The 27,489-nt window shown below is 41.4% G+C and overlaps 3 protein-coding genes across 4 annotated transcripts in view; 2 read left to right on the top strand and 1 right to left on the bottom strand.

The window, feature by feature from the left end:
* Positions 1 to 1,145: 1,145 nt before the first annotated feature.
* On the bottom strand, positions 1,146 to 12,227 carry LOC118404720 (arylsulfatase H-like). Of its 2 annotated transcripts, none has more exons than XM_035803990.1 (7): positions 12,131 to 12,227; positions 4,827 to 4,948; positions 4,110 to 4,232; positions 3,110 to 3,808; positions 2,805 to 2,868; positions 2,328 to 2,548; positions 1,146 to 2,007 (listed from the first exon to the last, which is right to left on the bottom strand). In XM_035803990.1, exons 3-7 carry the CDS (start codon positions 4,228 to 4,230, stop codon positions 1,628 to 1,630), a joined length of 1,485 nt encoding a protein of 494 aa, XP_035659883.1. In that variant the 5' UTR covers positions 4,231 to 4,232; positions 4,827 to 4,948; positions 12,131 to 12,227; the 3' UTR covers positions 1,146 to 1,627. The 2 variants fall into 2 exon arrangements, with proteins under 2 accessions (XP_035659883.1, XP_035659882.1); XM_035803989.1 differs by lacking the exon at positions 12,131 to 12,227 and adding an exon at positions 6,931 to 7,109.
* LOC118404721 (steryl-sulfatase-like) lies at positions 7,931 to 12,643 on the top strand. Its single transcript, XM_035803991.1, has 7 exons — positions 7,931 to 8,099; positions 9,002 to 9,123; positions 9,927 to 10,049; positions 10,156 to 10,854; positions 11,155 to 11,218; positions 11,470 to 11,690; positions 12,108 to 12,643. Exons 1-7 carry the CDS (start codon positions 7,960 to 7,962, stop codon positions 12,485 to 12,487), a joined length of 1,749 nt encoding a protein of 582 aa, XP_035659884.1. The 5' UTR covers positions 7,931 to 7,959; the 3' UTR covers positions 12,488 to 12,643.
* A 2,071-nt stretch (positions 12,644 to 14,714) lies between these two features.
* LOC118404899 (toll-like receptor 4) overlaps positions 14,715 to 27,489 on the top strand; it is a 15,496-nt gene continuing 2,721 nt past the window's right edge. The window contains exons 1-4 of the mRNA XM_035804281.1: positions 14,715 to 14,803; positions 16,281 to 18,262; positions 19,205 to 19,312; positions 24,714 to 27,447. Coding sequence (XP_035660174.1) covers positions 24,763 to 27,447 — 2,685 coding nt within the window. The 5' untranslated portion in view covers positions 14,715 to 14,803; positions 16,281 to 18,262; positions 19,205 to 19,312; positions 24,714 to 24,762. The remainder of the gene's footprint in view (positions 14,804 to 16,280; positions 18,263 to 19,204; positions 19,313 to 24,713; positions 27,448 to 27,489) is intronic.

The following is a 27,489-nucleotide window of genomic DNA, read 5'->3' as shown; positions in this document are numbered from 1 at the left end:
TTAAATAAATAATTACCTAATGAACCGATCCTGAATAACAGGCACAACTAGTAGTTTAACCAATTATAGCATTTTAATTGATAATTGGACCAATGACTCAGTTCCTTCCTGTCAATTATCTAAATGTTCATGTTTTTTTTCTACGTTTCTACTTTTTGACGGTGGTGAGTCTGGGCTATGGTATTGGACTGTCATTTGCTTGCCCTTATTTTAACGGATTGGTCTGATAAAATCATTTGTTTAAAACATTTTGCCAGTAATTCAAAATTTGATACCTTTTTCTCTAGTTTCATTTATGCAATTTTAGTCTACTTCTTCCACCACCCATTCTTTAATTTTAACACCCAGCCTTATATATATCCAAGGATAATTACTCAAACTCGCCAAACGGTATGAAAATTAGGACACATCACCTTTGGTAAGGCGTGGCATACAATGAATGACCGGTACCCGTCGCCAAGACAAGACAGCATCCTCCAGTTCTTATCTGAGGTGATATCTAGATACTTTAATAGCTGGTACGTCCACCACTTGTTCAACATTCGTATCGGCATGGCCGGTATACGGTATAACCGCCCCTTGCTGCCAAGAGCAGCTGGTTATGTACTGAACACCTTGCACATTTGCATATCTGTTCCTTTGTTATTGTGGGCTGTGTTTACATCTAGTCAGTCCACTATGTAAGCGTAACCTGCCATTTCATTTTGGGCAATAATGTAGAAACAAGAAAGCTTCTGAAAAATCTGGCCGGTGTGTATTTTGGGAAAAAGCCTGGATTTTAAACAAAATGAAATGAAAAAAAAATAGTTTTTAAGCATCAAATTACTGAATTGATCTGTCTTCTATTAAAAAAATATTACATGAGATTTGTCTAACAAAGAAAAAAAAATTGTTACAAGTGGGGTTCGAACCCACGATCCACGGTTGCAAAAGCAAATTGCTATCTGCACCCAGAGCTGTAGACCGTTCGGCTTCGCTAACTCAATTACGTAATCACGTGTATGGAAGGGCTATTAGAAGGGTTTGGTTAAATTGACCGATCCATGCATCCATGCAAACAAAACGAATGGTTGAAAGACCCGCTTCTCCCGTCTCAAAGCCGGTGGTAGCACCGGCAAAAAAATTAAGCATGGCTGGACAAGATATTCTTTGAATGGGTTTTATCGACTAGTTTTAATTTCAATTTGAAAAATTACATTTAGCAGTATCTTTAACACTTCAACAATTTTTGGATGTCTAGCGTATTGCATATACATACTATTCTTCAGCTTGAACCTTTATTTATTCATACAATTAATTTAACATAAATCATTCATTAATTTGATATCACTTGGCATATTCAACATTTGCCATGAGTTAAGATTGAAAAACAAGTTTCCAAAGTATCAATATTTTGCAAATCTAAAGTAGAGCTGAGCCGATCACAGTTCATTAGACGTTGTCTCCAGGCAGAATTCGAAAAAAAAAAGACATTTAGACTTTCTAACTTGGTACTAACAATGGTGATCAGAAATCGTACTATACTTTCTAAACAGCATTCAAACGTGAGCGTTTGTACTTGAAGGAATTTGGCACATTTTGGAATGAAACAGCCTACGATAGAATTCCCCCTTAAATATCATTATCATTATTTGACAGTGATTTTAAGGGGGGACAAATCAACGCCTTCCCGACAGTTGCAGTAGGGAAAGTTACAACATGGCTGCAGCCAAGGACGAGGGAAGAAACGTGGCATCGTGAACTGATTATCTACTTTAGTCAAGCTTTGCTTGTGTTCTTTAACAGCTTTTGTGATGACGTTAAGAACTTCTTGGTACTTCGGGTTAGAGTCGGCGCTGATTGGTCGGTCTTCTGTAGGGTCGTTAGTGATGTCATACAGCAATGGCGGATCGTTGAACGTGACACCCCATTGGGTGCCACAGAAGCAAGCGAGTTGGTCGACACTGCAGTGTGTTGTACCAGGCAGCCAGGGGTAGGTAGCGAATTGAGCTTTCCATGTCACTTTTCCTGTAAGAACAAAACAAAACGAAGAAAACAAAACAAATTGGGTGAATTCGAATATGAATATAGAAGACAGCATCGTAGAACGGATTGTGCTGAACGTTATCTAACGTTATCCCTAGGAGGTTAAAAAGTCCTTTTAACCTCCTTGGTTATCCGTAGAATTTTTGCACTCACGTGACTGTGACGTAGATATTGGCAGCCATCTTGGATGGTTAAACATAGAAATTGCTAAGTTCTACTCAAGGCTTAGGTAACATAGACTACATGCAATCCAAAAAGAAAACGGTTGTTTATCAAACCAAAACCCAAGAAGTATATTTTACCTTTCCTTGGTCTGTACCTTACAGCATGCAGAATATTCCCGCAGTAGTGGAACAGGAAGTCGTGTGGAGACGGTTGCTTGGCCCCGCCTAGCAACGGCAGGATGTTCCGCCCGTCCATCACCCTGTCCTGGGGAAGTGGGGCCTTGAGGATGTCTGCTACCGTGGGGAAAATGTCCATCTGGCTGGTGGCCTCTGTTACTATAGTACCGGGCTTGATTTTTCTGTGAGCAATGTGCAAAAAAAAAGAAGAATCATACAAGTATTGTTAAAGACATAAAGTTAGCTGTTTGTGAAAAAGACACATAATTTATATGTACAGCATGCCCCACGGAATAGCAGTGTGAGTTGCTCAATGCAAAAGTACAGTAGTAGTTACAGTAGACCTATATTTCCATCCTCGGGCGCCATTTTGAAATCTGTTCGCGCGAGGGCACAGTCTGGCGAGAGTGTTCGAGAGTTGAAATGTTTGAAAGTTACCTTGGCCATTGCACGACTGTGGGCATGCGGATTCCTCCTTCGGACCCTCCTTGTCCCTTACTACCTGTGATGGTGGGTGAAGAATACGTGAAAAGTAAATATATAGTATGTAGTGCATCATAATCATCATCACCAGAAATGCTATCAAATATATAAGATTTCAAAGGCCGAAAAATCAAAAGGGAAACTGAAAAGTTAACACTAATTTGAACTAAACGTTCGTCTCGACTTGGCACGCGGGTATAACCCATCAAAATGGCGCAGGCTATGTGACGTTAGAGTCACGTGACTGCAAAAAACCTTACCTTTATAAATACCGTTCGACCCTCCAGCATCTCCTATCTCCATATGAGCGCCGTTGTCAGACGTGAAGTACACAAAGGTGTTGTTGGTCAAACCCAGCCTCTCTAAAGTTGCCATGACAACCCCGATGCTCCAATCCATCTCCTCCATGGTGTCGCCATAGAGACCGTGTCGGCTTTTCCCGCGGAATTCCTTATAAGGTAAAAGGGCGGTGTGCGCGTTCCAGTAGGAGACTTCCAGCAAGAACTGTTCCTTCTTTGCTTTCCTTTCTTCAAGGAACTTGACGGCTTCGAGAGTCATTCTGGGAGTGAGGGTAGATACGTCGTATGGCTGCTCTATGACGTCATCATCTCTCATCATGACGCAGTTAAACTGTGTACCGTTCGCCCAAAAGGCATAATTAGATATCACAGCTGACCAACCAATCACAGAGAGCACAATAACGGTTTTCCACTGGATGTACTGGAAATATTTGAGCGCCAAAAGGCCAAGGAAAACACTGACCGCTACCTCCCATACACGGAACCGAGTATAGGTCCTATCCGCAGCATATTTTCCCGTGGCTCCAGCAGTCACACTGTCCGGGTCGCACTCGGGAGCGTTTGAACCAGGGATTCCGTAGAAGTAGTCGAACCCGAACTTGTTGGGGTGGTGGCAGTGGTCCCCTACCCATTTGCAGTTTAGACCAAGATGCCATTTTCCTGAAAAAAGGATTCATTCCCAAATATCAAGATTATCTTGCTTGGAGATCATTATATATCTAACGGTAGTTCACCTTTATCCGCGGGGTAACCTATATCCGTTGTTTTCAAAAGTAAGGTATTTTTATCATTCCTATGAAATATGAGTTCAAACTGCTATATTTTGAAAATATTACAATTTGAAACCGCCGTCCTTCGACTTGATGTCCTTAAAAAACGAATATAGGTTACCCCACGAATAAAGGTAAACTAGCGTTATACCGTTTATTAAAAGAAAACGACAAAACGACAGCTTTCTCACCTATCAGTGCTGTTTGGTACCCATGATCCTTTGCCATCTGAGGGAAAGTGACCTCTGACCTTGGTAGCCCGGATGGCGCAGCCAGGAATACGTAAGCCAAAGGTTGATCCGTTCCCGCCATTCCTGTGTGATTGCAAGGAATTAATTGTATGTGTATGTAATACATATATACAGTGGAAGCCGCTTAATTGCACACCCAATTTACCAGCGAATCCCGTACAATTATCCGGCGTGTGCGATAATGCGAGAATAAAGTTACCGAGTTGGACCGCACCGCCACGGGATTTTGGGATTCCGTGCAATTGACCTAAGTGTGCGTTTATCCGACGTGCAATTAACTGGCTTCCACTGTATATATATATATCTACAATTCCAGTCTAGCAAGCAATATAAAACATTTCATATGTATAATGTAGAGTGCAAGTACTAGAAAACTCCGGAGGTCCCATGAGCTCGCAATGTTTTGTATGAAACTAGTCTATGTAACGCAAACTCCACTGTCCAGGGCTGTAACTAGCCCCTCCCCGCTATGGAGCCGGCGGATGTTGGGCGGGCTGCTATGAGCGATATCTAATCAGGCTAGAATGAATCTAGTACGGATAAAAGATAACACCCTCTCAGCAAGAGTTCGTCCAGGTTCTGTATATAATTAAACCTAATGCACATAATAATTTTACGGCCCCTGGCAGAACGAAAAGGAAAGACAAGAGTTCTTACCAAATCTGACGGGAAGGCGTCCAGTCAGGAAGGCTGACCTGCTGGGGGTACAGACGGCAGCGGCGGCCAGGTGCTGGGTCAACTTAGCACCGTTAGCAGCGATTCTGTCGATATTCGGGGTCCTGAAAACACAACAGGGAAATGGTGTATAAATATAAAACATAAAGTATGTTGGGTTTATGAAGGTTAGACATACGGTAAGCAATATCCATATACAATTCAATCTCTACAACTGGATAAAAACGGATATTTACTTCTGGACGTTCTGACTAGTTCATTCCTTTTTTGCTGAAGAAGAGTGATGGATGTCACTCGAAACGTCCGGAAGTAAATATCCGTTTTTATCCAGTTGTAGAGATGGAATTGTATTTGAATAAAGTATGTTGAAATCATCTATTTAGCAAGGTCCCCTAACATGATAATTAGCTACAGGCGTGTCCTTGTGCCAAGGTGAGCTGAGCAATGTTAAATCTGTCGTACTTTGGTCGCCAATTACACGGAATGGTTAATACGTATTCACTTCAAACATTTGTTGAGATGGGGTCACACATGCGTATATATTTTAGTCCGTATGAGGCGCGCATGAGAGTATTTGCCTCCACCAGGCTCCACAGGTCGTTGGAAAAAAATTTTAAAAATGGACAAACGTAAACAAGGTAACGTGTCAGACGATCGAGTTAGCTGGGTCGCTAACCATACCTCTCGGTCAGCTAACTCATCTGACATGTTTTGTATCTATATTTGTCCAATTTGAACTATTTTTCACGCGACCTGTGGAGCATCATACGCACCTCAAACGGACTTGAATATATATACGCACGTGTGACCCCACCTTTAGATAAGCGTCAGTTGGATGCGCCGTACTTGTACGACTAACGCTACGTACCGCTGAGTTGACACAAGGACATTATATAGAACATCCTTATACAGTAGAATGACTTTGTTAAACTGGTAAAGTCATAAAGTCTCAAAGTCTCAACATGATTTGCCAATCGCCACATAACAACGTGTCTGCATATTTGTACGATCGGTCAATGACCCCAAGTATCAATCAATCAATCAATCAATCTTTATTGCGCAACAATTGTACGGGTACAACGTATGGCAAGTTCGGAGAACATGAAAGGTTCCGCGAGTGATCAGCTTGTCCGAGCGGTCAATGACCCTCAGTGATTCGTGGCGGAATGTGGCAGATTTTCGAGGTGGACGATTTGTACGAATGGTCAATAACACTATGAGTCAGAAATTCGACAAAAATCGGTAACACGTTTGGCAAAACGTAATCGGCATTAAGTGTTTCAAATTCCTTGTCCTACACATTTGAATGTTATTTGGAAGGTATAGATATTCTACAGAAAACTGAAAGACAATACATCTAAAATATTTTCAAAAATCCTTTTTTTCTTTGTTTCGGTCAAATCTTGAGTTTTGCACCTTTCTTGTTTTCAGTGTATTTTTGAAAAGTTATGCTTCCACTTCTCTGTTTTTATCGCAGATTATGTTACCCCTTTTCTACAAACACATTATTTTCGAGCTGAAACGAAGAAATTAAGCGGGCGTCAGAGCAAGTACCATTTGCTTAGCTACCGCTCTGCCGCATAATGAAGTTCACATTTACTCAGTGTACGAGCGGTCAATGACCCCAGCATGTACAAAAGCTTCAAGTTTTGCATATGGTGCGTTTGGTGTGATTCGTTTTTGCTGATAACTGCCAACTCGATTAATTTGGGAAATGAAAACATTGCATCTTTCCAATTTCTACCAGAACAGCTGCAAATGGTACGAAAAGGTGTTTAGATAATTTACTATTGTCACAACACGGAAATTCCAACAAACACGATAAAAGCCACCCCACACGTCTTGTATATATGTAAATACATGTATATGTTCTATTAACCCACTTATTATTAATTCACCTGTCCTGTCTTTTGCACGCACAAATCAGTTTGTTTTCATTTCCCTGAGCATTATCCCTTCTTTTTCCCATGTCTATTTGTACCGGTCACTTGTATTGTAATTAAACTCATGCGTAGCCTGCCAATAATCTCTTGAATTAGACTATTTTTTAGAGTCTAGGCAGTATGAAAGAAGAAGAAAGCCTTACCGAATCGTGTCGTTTCCGAAGCAGCCGATGTCTCCGATTCCCACGTCGTCGGCGACGAGGAACACGAAGTTGGGCCGATCGTCCGCTCGGGAGATCGGCAACACGACCGACAGGAACACCAGCCATAGAACACCCGCCATCTTGACTGGACGCTGAATCTGAGTGCGAGTATTACGTACCTGATATACATTACACGGCACCCTTTGCTTTTGGCCGCTAGATTAAGTAAACAATAACTGAGTACACGCACACATGCCCATGTGGACAGTTCGAACGTGACAATGAAAGATCGCATCCTTTCAATATTCAGATTTATGTCCATCAAATTGAAAGTATAACAACTATTGAATAGAAAGAAAGAGTTTTTTGGAAGGTGAATTTTACCGGCTACGACAGGTGTGTTGTTTACAGTACTGGTAGGTTGTAACGTGACCCTTGGCCGACATATTTGTACGATCGGTCAATGACCCCATAGCGTTGCAGAGTTCCTTTAATGGCCCTTTTATCAAATGAATACAGTAGAAGCCAGATACTGTAAATTCAGAAATGTTCGTGGTGGTTTTATGCTCGCGGTTTTCGCGGTGACCACTTTACCGCGAACTTAATCCACCGCGAACATTTATCCATGGCAGTAAGAGAGTATAGTGCAAGGTGCTACCGCCAACAATCCCTTTTCCTGGTACCCGCGAAATCAAATCCCCCGCGAACTTAGATACATTTACAGTAATTGCACAACGGATAACCGCACACGGTTGGTCCGCGATTTTCAACGTTGGCTATGTTCTATTGTGCCGGGAAAGGGAGTTTGTTGAGGAAGGGAGTTTGCCGTGATAGCGAGTTTTCCGTGATAGCGTGATAGTTTCTGCCCCCTTCGAAGGGGGGAGAAACTCGCTATCACGGAAAACTTACGTGAACTCGACCTCGATCAGCTATTGTTTACTTAATCTAGCGGGTAATTTACGGGTACCGTACTACTAGTATATATATAAGGTTAGCGCATTTTAACCACAGATTCAGCGTCCAGTCAAGATGGCGAGTGTTCTATGGTTGGTGTTCCTGTCCGTCGTGTTGCCGATCTCCCGAGCGGACGATCGGCCCAACTTCGTGTTCCTCGTCGCCGACGACGTGGGAATCGGAGACATCGGCTGCTTCGGAAACGACACGATCCGGTAAGGCCTCTGCCTTTCATATGCCACGTGAATAAATGTGTACGATAAGGAATTTGAAACACTAAATCTACTGAAAGTTAGCTACTGGTGCTGATTATACATTTTTGTTCGGCGCGTCACTGCTCTGTTGAGCAAAACGATCGGTCCCGCCCCCTTCGTCTTTTCTTTCGTGATTTGTCCCTCTCCGGCGACGTGGAATCGGAAGTTGTCGTGTGCTTCGGAAAGGACTTTTGTGGAATGTTTGACCGACCAATCGTGTACTCCCCAAACCTATCACAATCAGGGTCATAATTGACCGCTCGCGCAAGTTGGCCACACCTCAAACCTTTCGGCTCGGGGTCATTGACCGCTCGTACAGACTCACAGACGCGTAGTTCACGTACCCTGGAAACCAGACTTTTCGCCAGGGCCGGCAGAGAATTTGTTCGGCAGCCAGGGCAGGTCTTCCCGAGGACCTTAGATAAGCACCCCGGGGTGGAGCCATGCAGGGCGAGAGTTTGCCGGCCCTGGCTTAAAGTCTGGCTTGCAGGGTATAGTTCACGTGGCGGTAGACAAAAAAATGTCAACTCGGCGGTGAAAAGTCGTATTCAGTGGACGTCTTCCGCTTCAAGAATTTCGACCTGAATACACGCATGCATGTTAACCATTGTGCGTATGTTACATTTCAATTTTCAACCCTAGTTATCAAATTGACCTTAAGAGTTCACCTTTGCACGATGAAACACCTGTAGGTCATAATCATATTTCCCATGGGACCTTGTATCAAGGAGTCTTTAACTTAATTCTCAAACAACCATACATATCAAGTGCACTGGATGTGATTTACTTGACGTTTAGCATATATGACTTCATTATGCTGTAACGTCAGGTTATACATGTCATTTCCTTCCTGTGGTTTTCAGGACCCCGAATATCGACAGTATCGCCGCTAACGGTGCCAAGTTGACCCAGCACCTGGCCGCCGCTGCCGTCTGTACCCCCAGCAGGTCAGCCTTCCTGACTGGACGCCTTCCCGTCAGATTTGGTAAGAACTCTTGTCCTTTTTTTCCACCAGTAATCTCCAAGCAGATCCTACGGTGGCATAAGATAGTACTAGTATCAAAATTATAATGCTGCCAGAGGAGTGAAGCCGGTCTAGGAGTGGCTAATGCCGGCTGTACTCCTTAGCGGCCAGCTTTGAAACTATCTTACGCCACTGGTAAATCTGCCTGGAGATTATCCACCAGAGGTTTACGACATAATGCGCAATCAGGCACGCTATTGATTCCATGTTTGCGCATTAGGCCACACCAATTTAATTTCTTGGTTCTCGGATTGTTTCAGAAAAATATTGGGGCGGTCGGTCGAAAAAAAAATTTGCAAAAAGTCTGTGGTGAACTTATATAAACACAAAAAAACAAGGTGAGTAGTCAAGTTTTCAGCTTTTCATGGCATGATTTATCCAATGAATCTCTTCCTTTGATTTTATACCACTGTTCTGATCATGTGACTGCAAATAAGTGCTCCGATTGGTTTATCAGCAGTATGTGCCCCCTGGAATGGTTTTTCAGTTGAAGGTCTGCAATAGCAAAACTTATATTATTTTTCTTGGGACAATTTTTTTTCCAAATCGGAAAAAAATTGGTCGGGAAATCCGAGAACCAAGAAATTAAATTGGTGTGACCTTAGCTTTAATAATACAAAAATGTATACAGAAGTAGAGACCTCTTGTCGAAGATTGGGTGATGTCCGGGTTTTCTTTAACATACGCACCCATAAAATGTTTCTTCGCTGCTAGCCTGAAACTGTATACATATATTACATACAATTATTTCCTACAAATCACAGGAATGGCGGGAACGGATAGTCCTATGGCTTACATCTTTCTGGCTGCTCCATCCGGGCTACCAAGGTCAGAGGTCACTTTCCCTCAGATGGCAAAGGATCATGGGTACAAAACAGCACTGATAGGTGAGAAAAAACTGTCATTTGTTCCTTATTTTTGAAATGAAAAGCATAGACATAATGATCTCAAAGCAAGATGGTTTTAACATTTTGGAATGATTCCTTTTTTCAGGAAAATGGCATCTTGGTCTAAACTGCAAATGGGTAGGGGACCACTGCCACCACCCCAACAAGTTCGGGTTCGACTTCTTCTACGGATTTCCTGGTTCAAACGCTCCCGAGTGCGACCCGGACAATGTGACTCCAGGAGCCGGGGGGAAGTTTGCCACGGATAGGGCGTTTTCCCGGTTCCACGTATGGGACATATCGGTCAGCATATTCCTCTGCCTTTTGGCGCTCAAATATTTCCAGTACATTCAATGGAAAACACTTATTATTCTGTCCGTCATTGGTTGGTCAGCTGTGATATCTAATTATGCGTTAGGGGCCAACGGTACACAGTTTAACTGCGTCATGATGAGGGATGATGACGTCATAGAGCAGCCGTACGACGTTTCTACCCTCACTCCCAGAATGACTCTCGAAGCCGTCAAGTTCCTTGAAGAAAGGAAAGCAAAGAAGGAACAGTTCTTGCTGGAAGTCTCCTACTGGAACGCGCACACCGCCCTTTTACCTTATAAGGAATTCCGCGGGAAAAGCCGACACGGTCTCTATGGCGACACCCTGGAGGAGATGGATTGGAGCATCGGGGTTGTCATGGCAACGTTAGAGAGGCTGGGTTTGACCAACAACACCTTTGTGTACTTCACGTCTGACAACGGCGCCCATATGGAGATAGGAGATGCTGGAGGGTCGAACGGTATTTATAAAGGTAAGCGTATTTTCAGCCACGTGACTCTGACGTCACGTAGCCTGCGCCATTTTGATGGGTTATACTAAATGTGGATCTGAATAAAGTCAAAGTCAATGAACACGCGTCCCAAGTCGATCGTCGTGAGGCAGATGTTTGGTTCAAGTTCGTCTGATGATTTCCCAGTTCCCCTTATGATTTTTCGGCCTTTGAAACCATATACATATTAAAAGCATTTCTACGGCAAAAGGATTGGTGATGGTGATGATGCACTACATACTATATATTTACTTTTCACGTATTCTACACCCACCATCACAGGTAGTAAGGGACAAGGAGGTTCTGAAGGAGGAATCCGCATGCCCACAGTCGTGCAGTGGCCAAGGTAACTTTCAAACATTTCAACTCTCGCACACTCTCGCCAGACTGTGCTCTCGCGCGAACAGATTCCAAAATGGCACACGAAGATGGAAATATAGGTCTTCTGTAACTGCTACACTTCTGCAAAGAACAATGTATTGTAGTATTATGTACACTGCTCTTGGAGCATGCTTGTGTGTCGTTTTTTCCGAGCAGTTGTGTCAACAGTACAGAGAATGTACTTCATATATGTTTTTCTTTTTACATTGTCCACAGAAAAATCAAGCCCGGTACTATAGTAACAGAGGCCACCAGCCAGATGGACATTTTCCCCACGGTAGCAGACATCCTCAAGGCCCCACTTCCCCAGGACAGGGTGATGGACGGGCGGAACATCCTGCCGTTGCTAGGCGGGGCCAAGCAACCGTCTCCACACGACTTCCTGTTCCACTACTGCGGGAATGTCCTGCACGCCGTAAGAAACAGGCCTAGGAAAGGTAAGGTATACAAATTAGGTTTGAAGAAGACGATTTTTAAAAAATCATTTAGATATTACGCAGAAGATAAACAACTGTTTTTGGATTGCATGTAGTCTTTTTTATCTAAGCCCGGTTCAGGAGTGCAACCAGGTACTCTGAAGCTGGTAACGTTCAGGGTTAAACATCCAACATGGCTGCCGATACTTATGTCACAGCCAGGTGAATGGAAACATTAAAATAAAATGATTTTAGTCAAACCGTAAACAATACATTTTTGCGCTCGGTCATAGTTTCTTTTATCTCGAGGCCGTTTCTTGAATTTTTGCCAATATACAGCTGATACCTACTACAGCCTTTTCAGGAAATTTGGAGGTAATTCATAATTCAGGAAACTGTATTCATAATGACACATTTTTTTATTCTTTGTTTTTACAGGAAAAGTGACATGGAAAGCTCACCTGGCTTCCTACCCCTGGCTCCCTGGTACAACACGCTGCAGTCTCGATCGACTCGCTTGCTTTTGTGGCGCCCAATATGGCGTCACCTTCAACGATCCGCCATTGCTGTATGACGTCACTAACGACCCAACAGAAGACCGACCAATCAGCGTCGACTCTAACCCGAAGTACCAAAAAGTTCTTGACGTCATCAGAAAAGCTGTTGAAGAACACAAGCAAAGCCTGACTGAAGTAGAAAACCAGTTCTCACTGCGGCTGTTCACACCCCGTATTTGGCTGCAGCCATGTTGTAACTTTCCCTATTGTAATTGTCGAGAAGAGGTTGATTTGTCCCCCCTTAAAATCACTGTGAAATAATGAATGAATGAATGAGTCTTAGATAGATGCAAACCTTTATTGTACGTTTTTTGCTTTCTGACAAGCTAAGTACAGGTCAAGGTGAGTAGGATACATCTCCCAGTGAAGTAAAATTTGTGTAGGATGTGATACATGACTAAGACTACAAAGTCTAAAGTAGACCCTCGCAGTGCCGAGTGGCTGTTCCTTTGGGGTGTAGGTTTGACGGTTCACCACAACCTGGGCACTTTATCGTCCTGGGTTTTCTCGGTGGCATCTTGCGATCTTGAACAACGAGAGCTAGAAGAAACGTGACTTCTCTCTAGAAAGGCTGGGGGCGACTGCTCTCCTATTGGTGGGGGTCGGAGGTGAGCTAATTAAATGCTTTGACCCCTGTGGCCCAAACCACCCCTATGCACAGGTTCAACTTCTTCTCGCTTCTTAAGACAGTTGTAAATGTAGTTGCAGGTGGAGTTAAGAATACATGGTTTGTCTAATTGTATGAGGAATGTAAAGTTTTCAATGTTATTTAGATATAGAAAGCATGGGAACTTATCTTGTACATAATTGAAGAACACATTTCTCTCACTGTTGTATAGTTAACAGTCAACAATAAAATGACCCTGTTCTTCTATCTTGTTTAAACTGCAATATTGGCAAATTCTTTGCTGGAGAGGATATATTATGATAATGATATTTGACAAAAGAACCTTTCGTAGGTTGTTTCATTCCAACGTCTGCCGTATTCTAACGCTCACTTTTGAATGCTGTTTGCACAGTATAGAACGCCTGATTTCCATTGTTAGTGCCAAGTTATAAAGTCCAATAAATGCATAATAAGAAGTATGTCTCCTTGGAATTCTTTCTTGAGACAACATCTAAGCAATGTGGTTTTATCAAGTTTTGTTAAAACCTCCTTGGTTTAAGGAATTATGATAACCTCTGCTCTCCTCTTAGAATCACAAATAACTTGAGAATGGGAAGCTGTATTTTCTTTAATTTTCCCACTCATCTTCAAGGAGATGTTGGGACTGCAAGTCGTCAGGTTTTCGAGTGGGCTGTCTTTTCTGGTAGTCTGCTTATCCAACACCTGTTTGAAAATTTAACTTTTCCAATCAAACACTACTCAAACCTTTGAAACGTAAGTTGCTCGCTCGTATAAGGATTTGTCTTTGGTGGGCTGAGATCTTGGAAGTCTGTCCCAATGGGACACCTTGCGGCTTCCGGGGTATTCTTTGGGGCCCGGCCAGGTACCGGGTTGAATTTTATTCGAACTTAAAATGAACCCGGGACCCGGTAACAAATAGCCGCCGTGACCTACCCATGGGAAACACCGAGGGGTGCCCCAGGTATCCAGCAGTCCACCGGTATAAATTGACTGACTGACTACATCCCTAAAGGCAGGCACTGGTGCAATTGGGACTTAAGCCTTACTACACCCATGTCAAAGGGATGATTCACTCTCACACGTTTGTTGAACAATGAACACTATAGCTAACCAGCACGCGACGTGCTAACGTGAACAATACAATGCTTCTTCTTTGACCTCTAGAGCGTTTATGATTACAGGGCGACCAGACGAATGAAATTGATTGGTCTAACGTTACGTTAAAGCCTTTCAATTATTTTAAATTTTACAAAAAACACCCACCTATAAACATCGTATTCCCCTCCTTTCCCTAGATCAGTTATGTACATGTTACTTTATTTATTTATTTATTTGCTTGAGTAAATACTTTTTGGTGTATCTTATTACCTGGATGTCTAACGTACATCGACGATACTTTATTTAGATACAGAAAATACTGGCTTACTTTGATTACAAGCGAAGCTGTGTTTGTAACACGTGGTAGAATTTTTCTCCTCAGTTTGCTATGAAATCCTCATCCATATTCTTAAAAAGAAACAAAACTGGTCCGAAATACTGAAATGTTACATTTTTACTGTTACCTTTTATGTGTACGTACACCATAGTAACATTCATATAAAAGAAAATTCCATTCAAACCTTTTATTCTACGTTTTAATTTGTTAGGAGGTTACCTTATCATAATCCATAGATAAGTGTGCCTTTTTTCTCTAGTTTGATCCACCCAACTTAAGTCTATCTATCCTACGCAGAAACCCTGAATCCACACCCAGCCTTATCCAAACATGATTACTCAAACCCGCCAAACCGTATGCAAATTAGGATACGTCATGCACGGTAGGGCGTGGCACCCGATGACCCGTCACCGAGACGAGACGAGGCGACCTACAGTTCACCAGTTCACTCGTAGTAGCGGCCATACCTGTTCGTACACCTACATCAAAAACGCTGACCAATTCTTCAACTAAGGTGAGTTGTTTTTCACCACGTTTTTGTCAATATATGAACCTAGTTCGTTATACATAAGCTACTATTTTTTCAGCGATAAAGATGAGAATTCAAGCTTACAGCGTTTTGAGTATTGATATACGGTGAGTGGCTATACAGGTGGTTATCAAGAGCTTTGATGAATTTTCCTGAAAAGATTCTAAACGTGACCGTATCCCAGAGCTTAAACATCCACATACATTTTGTATATTGCCCTGTCTAAAGGTCTTTTGTACATGTGTTGAAAGGCTCAGTTAATTGATCTTAATTCTTCTAGAAGCATTGTGATACGTGTATAAATAGGTCATTGTATTCAGTAGTGCGTGTCAGAGGCATACTATGACAGACAATTGTATCATTACAGAGTGTTCTTTCACAAAGTCTTATAACACGCGATACATTGTACCTGCTAGCCCCAAGTAAGAAAGGCAGAAAGGCAACGCCTCAAAAACTATTTTTGTCCTTACATCTGTAATACATATTTCGAAAGCGTTTGATATATATACAGGACCTGACACATATCGCACAATCTATTGAATCCAGTGTAGTTATTATCATCATTTTGTATTGAAACAGACACTTGCTATATTGGCCTATATTGACCATGCTAAAGGGGGAGGGGGTGTTTGCTTTCTTCAAGTTTTAAGTGTGCGGAAGGCGTGCGATCCTTCTTTGCATTTGTCAAGGTGCTTTTGTCTGCGAAACAACACCGTCTGTTTCGAGAGCTAATTGACTCACCTTACTAAGCCATGCTTTGCTGTGTCACACTCCAAACTTAGCAAACCCAGAACTGAGTCCCAGACAAACCTAATTGTCAGATTTTAGATATAAAAAAAATTGAAACATTTGAAAAAAAATTAAGAAAAACATATGCATTTTACGTAGTCCTCATCTGTATCTACCATATTCTAATCCCAAAATACAATATTATCTTACAAGAAAGATTGGAGATTTAATTATTACATCTTTTAGGTTTAGATATATACTTAGTTCGGATAAGCTGTGAATGTTCCACATCAGACAATGGAGATTAGCGCTTAAGCTCTTGGGACTGTTTACTCTGCCTCTGGTCCTGTCGAACCGGTTGTGACTGTCTGTCTTCATTGTGTCAAAAAATTCAAACAAACATGCATCGGTAATTTTGGGAAAAAGGAGACTCTTTCTATACAACCACAACGTTATTTTCACTGACACCGTCTCCGTGATCGTACGTCACCTTTCTCTGGACCATTCTGACTCGGTGAAATGTCGGTGAAAATAAAGTTGTGGTTGTGGTTGTGTGAAAATAGTCTCTTTATTCAGACATACCCACCTGATGAAACTATTCACGGATCAGTGTAGCCTGGTATCCGCCGTATTATAGCTCCCAAGTCTCTTCTGTCCTCTTCGCAAGGATCAGTGATTTCTCTTTCTGACATTGATATCGGTTTTGAATATTGTTTTTTTTTCTTCATTCCAGGTCACCATGAAGTTGCTACATATCGCACTGTTTCTTGTTCTACTAACCACCGCTCTGTCCAAGGACAACGCCAAGGTCAAACGAGGATTGGCTAAAAACGATGACGTCAAGTGGACAAAGATTATCGGGCAGGTGCACAAGATCATCCGCAAACTCCCGCGAGATTTGCAAACTCCGGCGAGCAAGCTGGTTTTCCAGTTGCCCAAACTCTTCGAGGAACTTTTCAAGTCGAAAGACTCCTATTTCCAAGACCCTGTTCGCGTCTTAAAGGCAATTGGCTTCGGATTGATTGAAATTTGGACTTACGCCGTGAACAGTTTATCAGAAGAAGAGAAAGACGACCTCCTGAAGTTACTCAGCCTGTCAGATCTCGCGAGACTTAGAAACGAGATTATAAACATCCGGGGTAAATGCCCACAGTTCCAGGATGTTGACTTTCAGACAGATGTACCGGAGGCGATCAACAAAATCCAGAAGGATTGGCCCAAGCTGTGGAAGAGTATACAAAAGAAGATGCCCAAATCGCCCATCACTGATTATAATCGCTTACTGAAGCATGTTCCGAATGAAAAGCAAATCAGACAAATCCTTTACTCTCTGTTAAGCACGCTAGAAGCAAGACTACCGAATCTGAGTACCTACGAAACAGCAGATATTGGTAACCATTTGAAAGATTTCGAAAAACACATGCCAGAGGCGACAAAAGAAATAGTTATGGCTGCTTTTCAAGCGTTGATATCGTTCCAAGAAAAGTTTCCCGATCTGAGTAATATTACGATTACCGGCAAAACTATTCGGGTCCGCGTACCAGTTCTAGTACGTCAAGCCGTGGACAGCTTTCCTGATATGAAGTCAGTAACCATAGACGTGGAAAAGTTGGAAAAGGAATTCCAAATTTTGCTAGCACAAGTTGAGAATGGTCTCCCCGGTTTGATACAAAGTTTGAGCGCAAAATTTCCTGATCTAAGTCAATGGAAACCCGAGTCATTGCCTGACGTTTTTCTAGAAGTCGCTAGGTGGCTAAGTGACCTGCTTGTAGGGGGTCCGAAAAGATTGCCAGATATGAGCCAATTGTCTAAAGAAGAGAGTGGCGGGATGAAGACTTTGTTTGCTTCTGCCGGGACAAAACTGAAATTTATGGCTCACAATATTAACCAGCATCTCTCTGATGGTATTCAGTATGTCAAAGACAGTCTACCCGAACCAAACCCAAACAGAACCGAATTGTGAGAAAGATAGTTTACTAGTGACGTTATCTAATGTTCGATATAATGTCATTATGATTATGTTAATTAATGCAATGGTGGCCTTACAGTATGCAATGTTTGATTGTCCAGTTTTATTTTTTCATCTGTATGTAGAATGTGCAATTTTGGTACAGAAATGAGGATGTACATGTCAAAGGTGAAGGCCCTTGGCCTTAAACAATTCTTGTCTCGATCATTCAACCATATCTCGACTATGCAGATACACATGGCCTTCGTCGGTCGGTTACCCCTGTCCAGACGTGTTTTAGTTTACATCTTTGGGATCTTCACATTAGACCTGCATATGAAAAGTTTGATCTGTAAAAGTAGTTATGAAATGTGTACCTGTGTACAATGATTGTGTTGGGTGACATGCTTAACTTGATACTTAACTTTTGTAACGTTTAATCTAAATGATTGGCATATGATATAAGTTGATTGATGTGTGTTCTTCGGCTTTAATAGGTGGATGGATTTTATGCAAATTAAATAATAGACATGAAAGATGCAGTGTCTAGCTGGTTTATACTTTTCAGTCTTGTCATTGCTTGGGACACAAAAACAGTTGAAGTGAAGCTATTGGCTGTTGGTCACGTGAGACTAGGCCGTTGTGAGACGCACTCAAGCTTGTCCATTGCAGCATTGAGACCTTGGCGGTCTTGTACAACATGAAACTGCGATCCACCTTTCAATTCTTGGCTGTACTTGTCGTCCTGATAGTTGTGAACGCACAAGGTACGTATTGATACATGTTGATGCTTGCTTACTAAACATATTTTGTAAAACATTTCATAAAATCCGTGTTGGTGTAGTGTAATCTACTTTCATTTTTGACAAAAGCAACATGGCTTCACAATGAGGTCGATTGTTCGTCTTTTTAGCTTCACTCCACCGGAAGGGAAAAGTCGTGTAATGTACCTTTGGTGGGTATTGAACTTAGGACTTCTTGATTCCAAGCCCAGCGTGCTACAAGTTACACCACGCAAACGGCACTTGTAGTTCATACTAAACCAATTTGACTCTTTTGAATTGTTCTCAAACCTTTTAGTGTATAGAGGTGTTGTCCATGTTTCTTGAGAACTCATTTGTCCACAATTCTATAGCCCCTTAGGCACAGTAGGGGTAAGCTCACTGGTAGGTACATGTCCCCATACTAAACCTAGTGTCGGGACACGATGCAGCTTTTATGCCTATACAGCAGTTCATCAGTCTGAAAGGTGATTCAAATACGACCAGGCTTACCTGTAACGGATCCTTGTGTTTTTCTACACAACAAACAAATCCAATACCAAAGAGGTCAGTCTTCGTGAAGACAAAGTGACCCCAAAACACCCAACACAACTGTGGCCATATCGTTTTCAACTACAGTATTTCAAGCAATGGAAATAAAAGCTCAGATGATGTTACGGTGCCGGCCCTTTCAAGAAAAACGAAGTCTATTTTGATTTGATTATACGGATGACTAAGAGATTTAGCGGTAACCTTCACATGGTACTTAAATGTTACAGGTACATTTATAATGAATATAGACGAAACGTTTGGGATAATTGTAGCGCGTTTTTTGTATAATGAAAATAATAATAATGATAATGTGATATCAAATTTGACTTGTACGATTTACAAGCTTTGAAAATTCAAGGGTTAATTGTAAATCATATCAAATATTTTCTCTCCCAGTAACTGAGGACACAACCACAACGTCCCCGCGTTGCCCGTGCCCTTTCGACTACCAAAAGAAGGACCCACTCTGCTGCAACTTGCCGTCGGGAGACACCGTGGTTACTGGTATGTGCGGCTTTTGTAAATATTTTATCAATGCTCATACATGTGTATATATTACATGCACTATAAACCTCTGTGTCTTTGTGTGTTGTGATTGTGTGTTTTTGTGTACGTATATGTCTGTGTGCTTGCGTTTGTGTGTTGTGATTGTGTGTTTTTGTGTACGTATGTGTCTGTGTGCTTGCGTTTGTGTGTGTGTGCGTGTGCGCGCGCGCGTATTTACTCGTTTGTGTGTGTCTGTGTGTGTTTGTCTAATTGAGAATATTATCTACAATTGGATAAAACGCTTTACTATCTGATCCTTTCGTACTTTCGCTCCACCAAAACCTTTCTACAGCATGGCACAGGAGTCCTGAAATACAAAACTTTTATTTTCATGCGCAAGGGTCCCTGTACCTAGTGAATAGAACATCAATTACATGAATTTTGACGCCTATGATGACGCTTTGTACGCGTGCATATAACTTTACATACATACAATTCCACGTGCCGTTCAGAAATTTCCTCCTAGCCACACAATAGCAAATTCGTTTGAAATTCTACGAACTTAGCAAAGATCCGGGTTTTTTTTCTACGGAAGCAAACGTACTGAAGGCTTCTTTTCTATATGGACATGAAATGAGCTTCCACGTGATTAATTCCCTGATGGGTGTTAAACTTTTCAAGTCAATGTTGAACAAACATCTGAGATCACAATCCAGTACAGTAACCCAAAGCTCGCTTAGAACCTTTTTTTGTGGTGAAATTAAAAATACAAATCACACTGCAAAAAGCAAGAGTCATGAAGCCATGCAGCGCTCATATAGAACAAAGGCAAACATTCTGTGGATCCAGACCATCGTTACGAACTTGGCCTGTTTTGCTGTAGACATTAGATATCCTATGCGCTTGAGCTAGGCATTTTTTACGACTCAACCGCGGCGTAGCTCGAGCCTGAACAACGATACCTGTCGAAAGTATTTTGTTTGTCGCTGTAAAGGCAGGATATCTGAGCCGAGGAAAAACAGCGCATGCAGGATCTGCCCTGGTTGATTTGAACAAGCAGGTAAACTTTGCCTTGTATCTTTTTGTTTTGAAACGTAATATAAGGGCTTAAATGGGGTGTACAGAAAATACGAAATTGAACGGAATATGAAGCAAACTGAAACAAGATCTTTGGGGATAAAAGGAAACGGTACTGTGGACGGAAATAAAATAAGGAAGTGGAAATGAATATGAAACGTGTTTTAATTTTGGAATTATACCCAGAATGAGACAAGATTTAATTTTTACAGCGTTGTTGTTTTCTCCGTGGCTAAATTATTCCCTCGAGATCCACCAAATACCAGCAAATGGAACTGAGATAAGAATGTAAGGACTAAATGCATAATCAAATATACATTTTTTAGACTTTTACCATAATGAGGCAAACTTATATCGATGGTGTTGTGTTTGTGTGGCTTCAATGGTTCTTCTAGCATGGAAACGCTGCATGCAAATGACCCGAGATTGTTACTTAAGGACGTATTTTGAGATCCGATATGCTGATATTAGCGCCTTTATTCCACCAAACCAAGTATTGCGTGTCTAGCCCGTTCACAACCTGTTTCGTTGTAAACATGTCTCCAGTTAGAGGGCTGTTGCTCTCAGTCCATAACCATGTTGTGGGGCCCGAGGCAGTTCGTAAACAGTCTTGAGAGAACAGAAGGACCCCCCCCCCCTCGCAACAACAGAGTTTCAAGCTTGCCTCAGTTTAAATTCTGAAAATGCATATTGCTCGATGTCTATATCTACCATCCAATATGGCATATAGTCCTTCTTTCTTCTCTCATCAGTTCAGTTTAATTGTATTTCGCGGATCTTGGGAGAATAATTTAGCCACGCAAAAAAACACATTCATTTCCACCCATTTCCACGATTCTTTCCTTCCACGCACAGTACCGTTTCGTTCTATTCCCATCGATTTTATTTCATTTTGCTTCATATTTTGTTCCGTTTCGCCCATTCGTCTATTTCGCACTTTCTGTACACCCCTTGAATGAGGTGGTATTATTACCTTCCATCATTGCTGCCGAATTTGCAACATATAGTGGTCTATCAATCATAGTGTCTAAATCTACTTTCATGTGGAGTTCATTTGTTCATTTTACGCCATGATATTGACAACGGAATATTGAGAAAATAAAAGTAGATTTTTCAATTCAATGAGATGATATATGTACACGTTATTTTTCTGTCAACCACAGGGTCAAAATTATAGTTGTTGTAAATGTTACATGTAGATTAGATCTTTTGAATTTTGAAAGGGAGAAATAAGCAAGAAAACAGTCCTGGCATATCAGCCATCTAAAAGGGGTTTAATTATTATAAAGTTTACACAAATCAAGAGAAAGAAATATAAAGTGTTCGCATTATTGCCGAGAAATCAAAAACTAAAGGATTTTCACTCCTGTGCCATGGTACCACTACAAAGTTAACTCTTACACGAAAGCTAAGCAGATATAGCCCCGTTTCCGTTATTGATAAGAAGATGCTTGGCAACAGAAGGTTTTGAATGTTACAGAAACTAGTGCAGGTTTATAGAAAAGAGTAACCTGAATGATAATCTTAAAACTAATTTAGCATCTTTTGTTTTTCAGATAAAACTCTTCTTTGTCCAGCCTGCGTCGGTGTGAACTCCAGGGAAGAGTGCCTCGCGTCTCCACTGGAAATGTGTACCGATTCAACGGAGAGCTATTGCGCAACAACCACCACAAGTAAATTGCAACTTTGATATCAACCTTAGTGCAATGAAGTACATTTACAGTGACAATGATTTTGGTGGCGTTTGTATTTATGCTTGTGAAAGAAACTAAGTGTTCCTGGATCAACAGCATATTTCAAGAAGCAGTGACGAATTTTTATGGGACTGTCTATGGTATTTACGACTAACATCGTTAGCCCTTCGTTGCCTATATGACCTTTTCATAGAGAATGTAATCAAAGTCTTTGACGTCAGTAGGGATTTTACTCTCGTTGAAACAAACATATGAACAAAAGTACTCATCATTTCAACCCATTATCCTTTCAGAGGTCCCCGACCTTCCAGAACAATGGAGTAACCGCTGTGAATCTAAGGAAGCCTGTGAGAAAAGTAAAACGTTTTGACTACTTTGGGACTGTGTGCTGCTGTGTTCATAGCATTAAAAGTTGACAAATTTGATTCTTGGTTATAACATTATGTGAAAACTAATATCAACAATGATAACGTATATTTCAAACTGATAATGAATGTCTATAAGTAGGTTATGGAAGTGTGTACCTGTTATAACGTTTTTTAACACAATACTTCCCAAATTATCTACATGCAGTCAAATAACACGTTAATTCACTAATGACGATAAATTCTTAAACGCATGTTACCCAACATGCTTGGATTATCAAACCCATTGCAAAACAGTTTAACAAGCCACAACGCTTTGCAAAACACATGTCATCGCGATTTATTAGAGACAATAAAAAATGCTAAACATGTCATTATGACAGAATGACTTTATGACAGAATTCTTGTAGAAAAGACAAAGTAAATGCTCCCAGATCACTTTAGCGTCACTGACCAAAGATACTGGATGCTATCTGAAACATCTGACCGTTTCTAAAATCATATCCAGTTGCTTTCAAGAAAAACTGCTTTTTAGCATATCTCATTACCTGGATGTCTATATAAATCTTCATCGACGAATGTCGTTAATTATCTATTTTCTTACAGATAAAGAAAACAACGACAATCTCTGCAACCTACATTCTGACGCCTACACCTGTGTATCTTGCTGCGACGACAATGGGTGTGTGGGAGGTGGTGGCGGTGCCACAACCATCAGAGTCAGTCTGGTTACCTTGGCAACTGTGACCTTCTTCACCACGATGAAGAACGTCTTTGAGCTCTAGCGGTTCATTCACGAAGTGTAACAACAAGCTTAAGAGTGATCTTAATAGTTGTGCTGACTTCGAATGCATTTACGAAACTTCTATATTTGAACCCATTCTGATATTTTGATATTATTTCAGCTTATTTGACCTTCGAATTCAATTTTGTGAAACCACAGCATTTGAATCTGTCTGAATACTTATTTAGCTTAGAAAGTATGCTTTTGGGATATTGTCTTTCTTCTTGTTCGGAAAGAAGAAGGCGAAACAGTACAAATCCCGTGAAAATGTTACAATATCGGAACACATTCGTATATGAACAAATCTACTGTACTTCTGCCTGTATACATACACTAATCAGTTGTACACAAGCTCATACAACGTTAACTCTGTCCTGTCACAGTCTCTGACCAGGTGACATACTATCATAATCGATTGCAGTTGGTTGATACGTGTAGTTTGTCAAATGGTGTATTTCCATTGCTGTGAGACAGGCTAATAAACGTTTTGATTTCTGCGCGTTTGGTTTGTCATGCAAAATGTAATCTTTGGTATTGGGTGACTTTTTGGATATGTAACAACGTTACTATAGCTACTGATAGCTGTTGGGGTACCATTGCAATGTATAATGGTGTTCTTGCTAACTGTGCATCACAGTGCATGTGACATAACCCTTAGACATAAACAAAACACGGCCGTACATTGTTATACAAACTGACAGATGCAGCTCATGAGCAGGCGATATAAATCAATATTTGAACATGTATACCAGGACCTTTACCTTTTACCTGCACGTGCTTATTAGCAACATACGTGTACTTTGCTGTCCCAAAGGGAAGCCGTATAATTGTAGCAAGAAAAGCACAAAACAGGGCATGTTACTAACACAATACAAGTAACGGTTGCCCCCGCCCCACTACCAGTGACGTCATAGCCCTGCCTACTGTCGTCAAATTTGTGGATATGAATTTAAAATCTAAGTTGCCAAAAACTAAAACTGGTGAAAGGCAGTGAATCCATACACCTACAGTAAACATGATTTGGGTCCAAAACTGATTCAGATATTCATTTGACCTATCAAACAATGCGATATACTAGCACCTATTGCCCAGTAGCCAGACTACAACTAAGGCAAGGGTAGACAATTTTGGATGTCAATGGGAAACAAAGCTAAGACAAAGTTAATGCAAATGAGTCAATTAGCTCCTGTTGTATTGGTTACAGGAGCTAAGTGTTTCTTATTGAAATTGTCCTCATTCATAGTTAGAGTATAAAAGACCTGTTTCTTCCAGACCACTTCAGTGTCACTGACGAAAACTGCGGATAGCAGTTCAAACGTCTGACCGTTTCCAAAACCATATCCAGTTGCCTGAGTAACTACTTTTTGGTGTAAGTTGGAACAATGGACTAGAAATTGATTCCAACTCTTCTTTCATCTGTAACTTATAATCGCTGTGACTTTCTGTTTACAAAGACATTGATTACTCACTGATTTCACATATTTTGATTATCACAACAGTGTGGAGGTGAGGGGTCTTCTTCATAACGTAAAACATCGACACGTCAACATGGAGTCTACGAGCGTTGCTTTCGGTGTCTGCATTGTGGTGAGTTTGTTCATAACAACTCATCTTGAACCTGTTGAAGGAGAATCTACGCCCCTGTGTCAGATATGGAATTCAACAACTGTCGACTGTACGTATACCTGGGACAAAATCCACCAACCTCTAAACCAAGTACCACCCGGCATCCCGAAGTCTGTAACCGAACTGACTCTAACAGGAAACAACATCACCAGACTTTACAACGATTCTTTTGAAGGACTAACGAATCTGAAACATTTAGATCTGTCACAAACAAGGATTCGGACAATACAGAAAGGCGCTTTCGAAGCGTTAAAGAATTTGACATGGCTAGATATAGCTTTCAGCACAGACACTACACATCTGGAAAATAATCTTTTCGGAAACCTCGCCAGTCTGAAGTATCTGGTACTGGAAATGTCCGCACACACGTTTGGTGAACATATTTTTGGTGGATTAGCTAAACTGAAGTATTTGCATCTCCGTTTAGTGGATGCATCCAATCTTCCGGACCAGAGTTTTTATCCTTTGGCATCACTAGAAAATCTAACAATACATTACGACAGGGCGAATAACTTCTTTCAAAGAGGACTCTTGTGGGCACCACTTCACAAACTCAAAACACTGGTCCTCATTTTTGGAGATGACAATATTTTTCATTTCGGGTCTGCATTCCAAAATTTTTCCAGACTAGAGTCGCTTCAACTGTCGCATTTTGGAACAAGTCGTCTTAACCTTACTGTTGAAATGTTTAGATCTCTCACATCAACTCTAAAACACTTAAGTCTTGCCAGTTACACGATGTATCACATAGAGCCCGGCCTACTGCATTCGCTAAGTCACCTACAGACATTGGAACTCAGGGACGCTACCTTGGACTCATTCTCTAATCTTGTTAGAGTACTGCCCGAACTAAACAACACACGGATACATGAGCTTGCGTTTGGTTTGGGAGAAGACGCCATAAAGGCCAATACTCTAGATGCATTGAAAGGTCTGTTGGATTTGGAAGCGATTACTATAGATACACGAGGCTGTAAGGCAATACACGCGTATGCATTTGAAGGATTCGTACATTTAAGAAAACTCAATTTGGGAGGGGGTTCTTTGCAAACCCTACAAAACCATTCGTTCACTGGAATGACGTCACTTGCCGACCTTGACCTGGGGTCGAATGATATCTCGATTTTACCAGGAGGTGTATTCGAAGGTCTTGTTTCTCTAACTCACCTTGACCTGAGTTATAACCAGTTAGAGAGTTCGCGCCAAGGTGTTGAGTATGATGCTTCGTTTGACTTCTCGTCTTTTGAAAATCTGAGTCGTCTGAATCTAAGCTTTAATAGGCTTACTCATGTACCGACAGTGGGACTACCTGAGCGTTTAGATGCGCTCGAGGTGCAGCACAACAATATCGGTTCTTACATCTACAATTCTGTCCTGTTCATCCCTCATGTAACCTACCTAGACGTATCGCACAATCACATCCAATCATTGATTGTCGCCTCACCTGCTGGAACTTCAACTTTAGAAACGCTCAAGCTCGATAATAATGCACTGAAGGCGATAGACGGAAAGTTTATGGAAGGACTTGTCACACTCCAAACACTCACACTTTCTCATAACAAGCTCCAAGTTATCGAGAAAGGTACATTTCGATGGGTAAACAAATTGACCAAACTTGATATCAGCAACAATAAAATTGCCACCATTGCACCGTCAGCCTTTCGTTGGTTGCCAGATCTAGAATTCCTAGACCTCAGTAACAACAACATACAACAGATATCGACACTGACGTTTGACGGTTTAGGTAACTTGACAGAGCTAAACCTAGCAGGTAACGAAATTGTCGACATCGGTAACGCCTTTGACGATTTGCATTTGTTGAGGATACTGAGTTTGAAAAGCAACGCGTTAGCTGTGCTAGATCAAACCACCGTCAGCCCTGTTCTAGAGCAGTTGGAGAGCATTGACATCTCAGGCAATCCGTTTCTTTGTGATTGTACCCTACTGTGGTTTGTTGAGTGGGCCCTGGACATTTATGACACTGTGTTGGACTGGAACAACCCGTATCCTTCGCAAAGCTACCAATGTGCTGTACCTAGTTACTTGCATGGTCGTCAAATAAAGGAAGGGTTGTCACAAAAGCATCAGAATGACAGGGAAAGGGTTTCAACCAGAGGGACATTCTTTAACATAGACTGTACTCACAAATCTAGCACCCTATTGGCTATAATGCTCTCAGTAGCAATCCTCGTCGTCATTATAGCTGTATACGTCTCATGGAAGCGGTTGAAATCGAGAGGACCCCAAGATATCAAAATATTTGACCTGACTACAAAAACACACGATGCATTCGTAATGTATAGCAACAAAGATAGGTGGTGGGTAAATAAGCTGATAAAAGATAGTAAATTAGAGGAAGACTATCGACTGATCGACCATGAAAGAGACTTTGTAGGGGGTGTGAATATCCATGAAAACATTGAAAATGCTCAGCAAGGAAGCTTACGAATCATTTGCGTTGTCAGCGAGAACTTTCTACAGAGTAACTGGTGTAAGGATGAGCTCAATAGATACATGTATAAGCATGCTGATAGTGGAGGTCAGCTTCCCTTTCCCATCATCGTTCTTCTGGAGGACATTTCAGCATCTGAAGTGAACAATCATCAAGTGCGCTATGTGATGAATGAGGTCACGGTTCTCAAATGGAGA

Source organism: Branchiostoma floridae, chromosome 17 (genome assembly GCF_000003815.2).
Source record: "Branchiostoma floridae strain S238N-H82 chromosome 17, Bfl_VNyyK, whole genome shotgun sequence".
NCBI lineage: Eukaryota > Metazoa > Chordata > Leptocardii > Amphioxiformes > Branchiostomatidae > Branchiostoma > Branchiostoma floridae.
This window is presented reverse-complemented; position numbering and strand designations above follow the sequence as displayed.

Coding starts and splice junctions, on each gene's coding strand:
- LOC118404720 (XM_035803989.1), bottom strand. CDS start 7,070: ATGGCGGGTGTTCTATGGCTGGTGTTCCTGTCGGTCGTGTTGCCGATC. Junction 4,233..4,826: donor ACGCCTTCCCGTCAGATTTG/GTAAGAACTCTT, acceptor GCAATCACACAG/GAATGGCGGGAACGGATCAA. Junction 2,549..2,804: donor ACAGTCGTGCAATGGCCAAG/GTAACTTTCAAA, acceptor CATTGCTCACAG/AAAAATCAAGCCCGGTACTA.
- LOC118404721 (XM_035803991.1), top strand. CDS start 7,960: ATGGCGAGTGTTCTATGGTTGGTGTTCCTGTCCGTCGTGTTGCCGATC. Junction 9,124..9,926: donor ACGCCTTCCCGTCAGATTTG/GTAAGAACTCTT, acceptor TACAAATCACAG/GAATGGCGGGAACGGATAGT. Junction 10,050..10,155: donor GTACAAAACAGCACTGATAG/GTGAGAAAAAAC, acceptor TCCTTTTTTCAG/GAAAATGGCATCTTGGTCTA.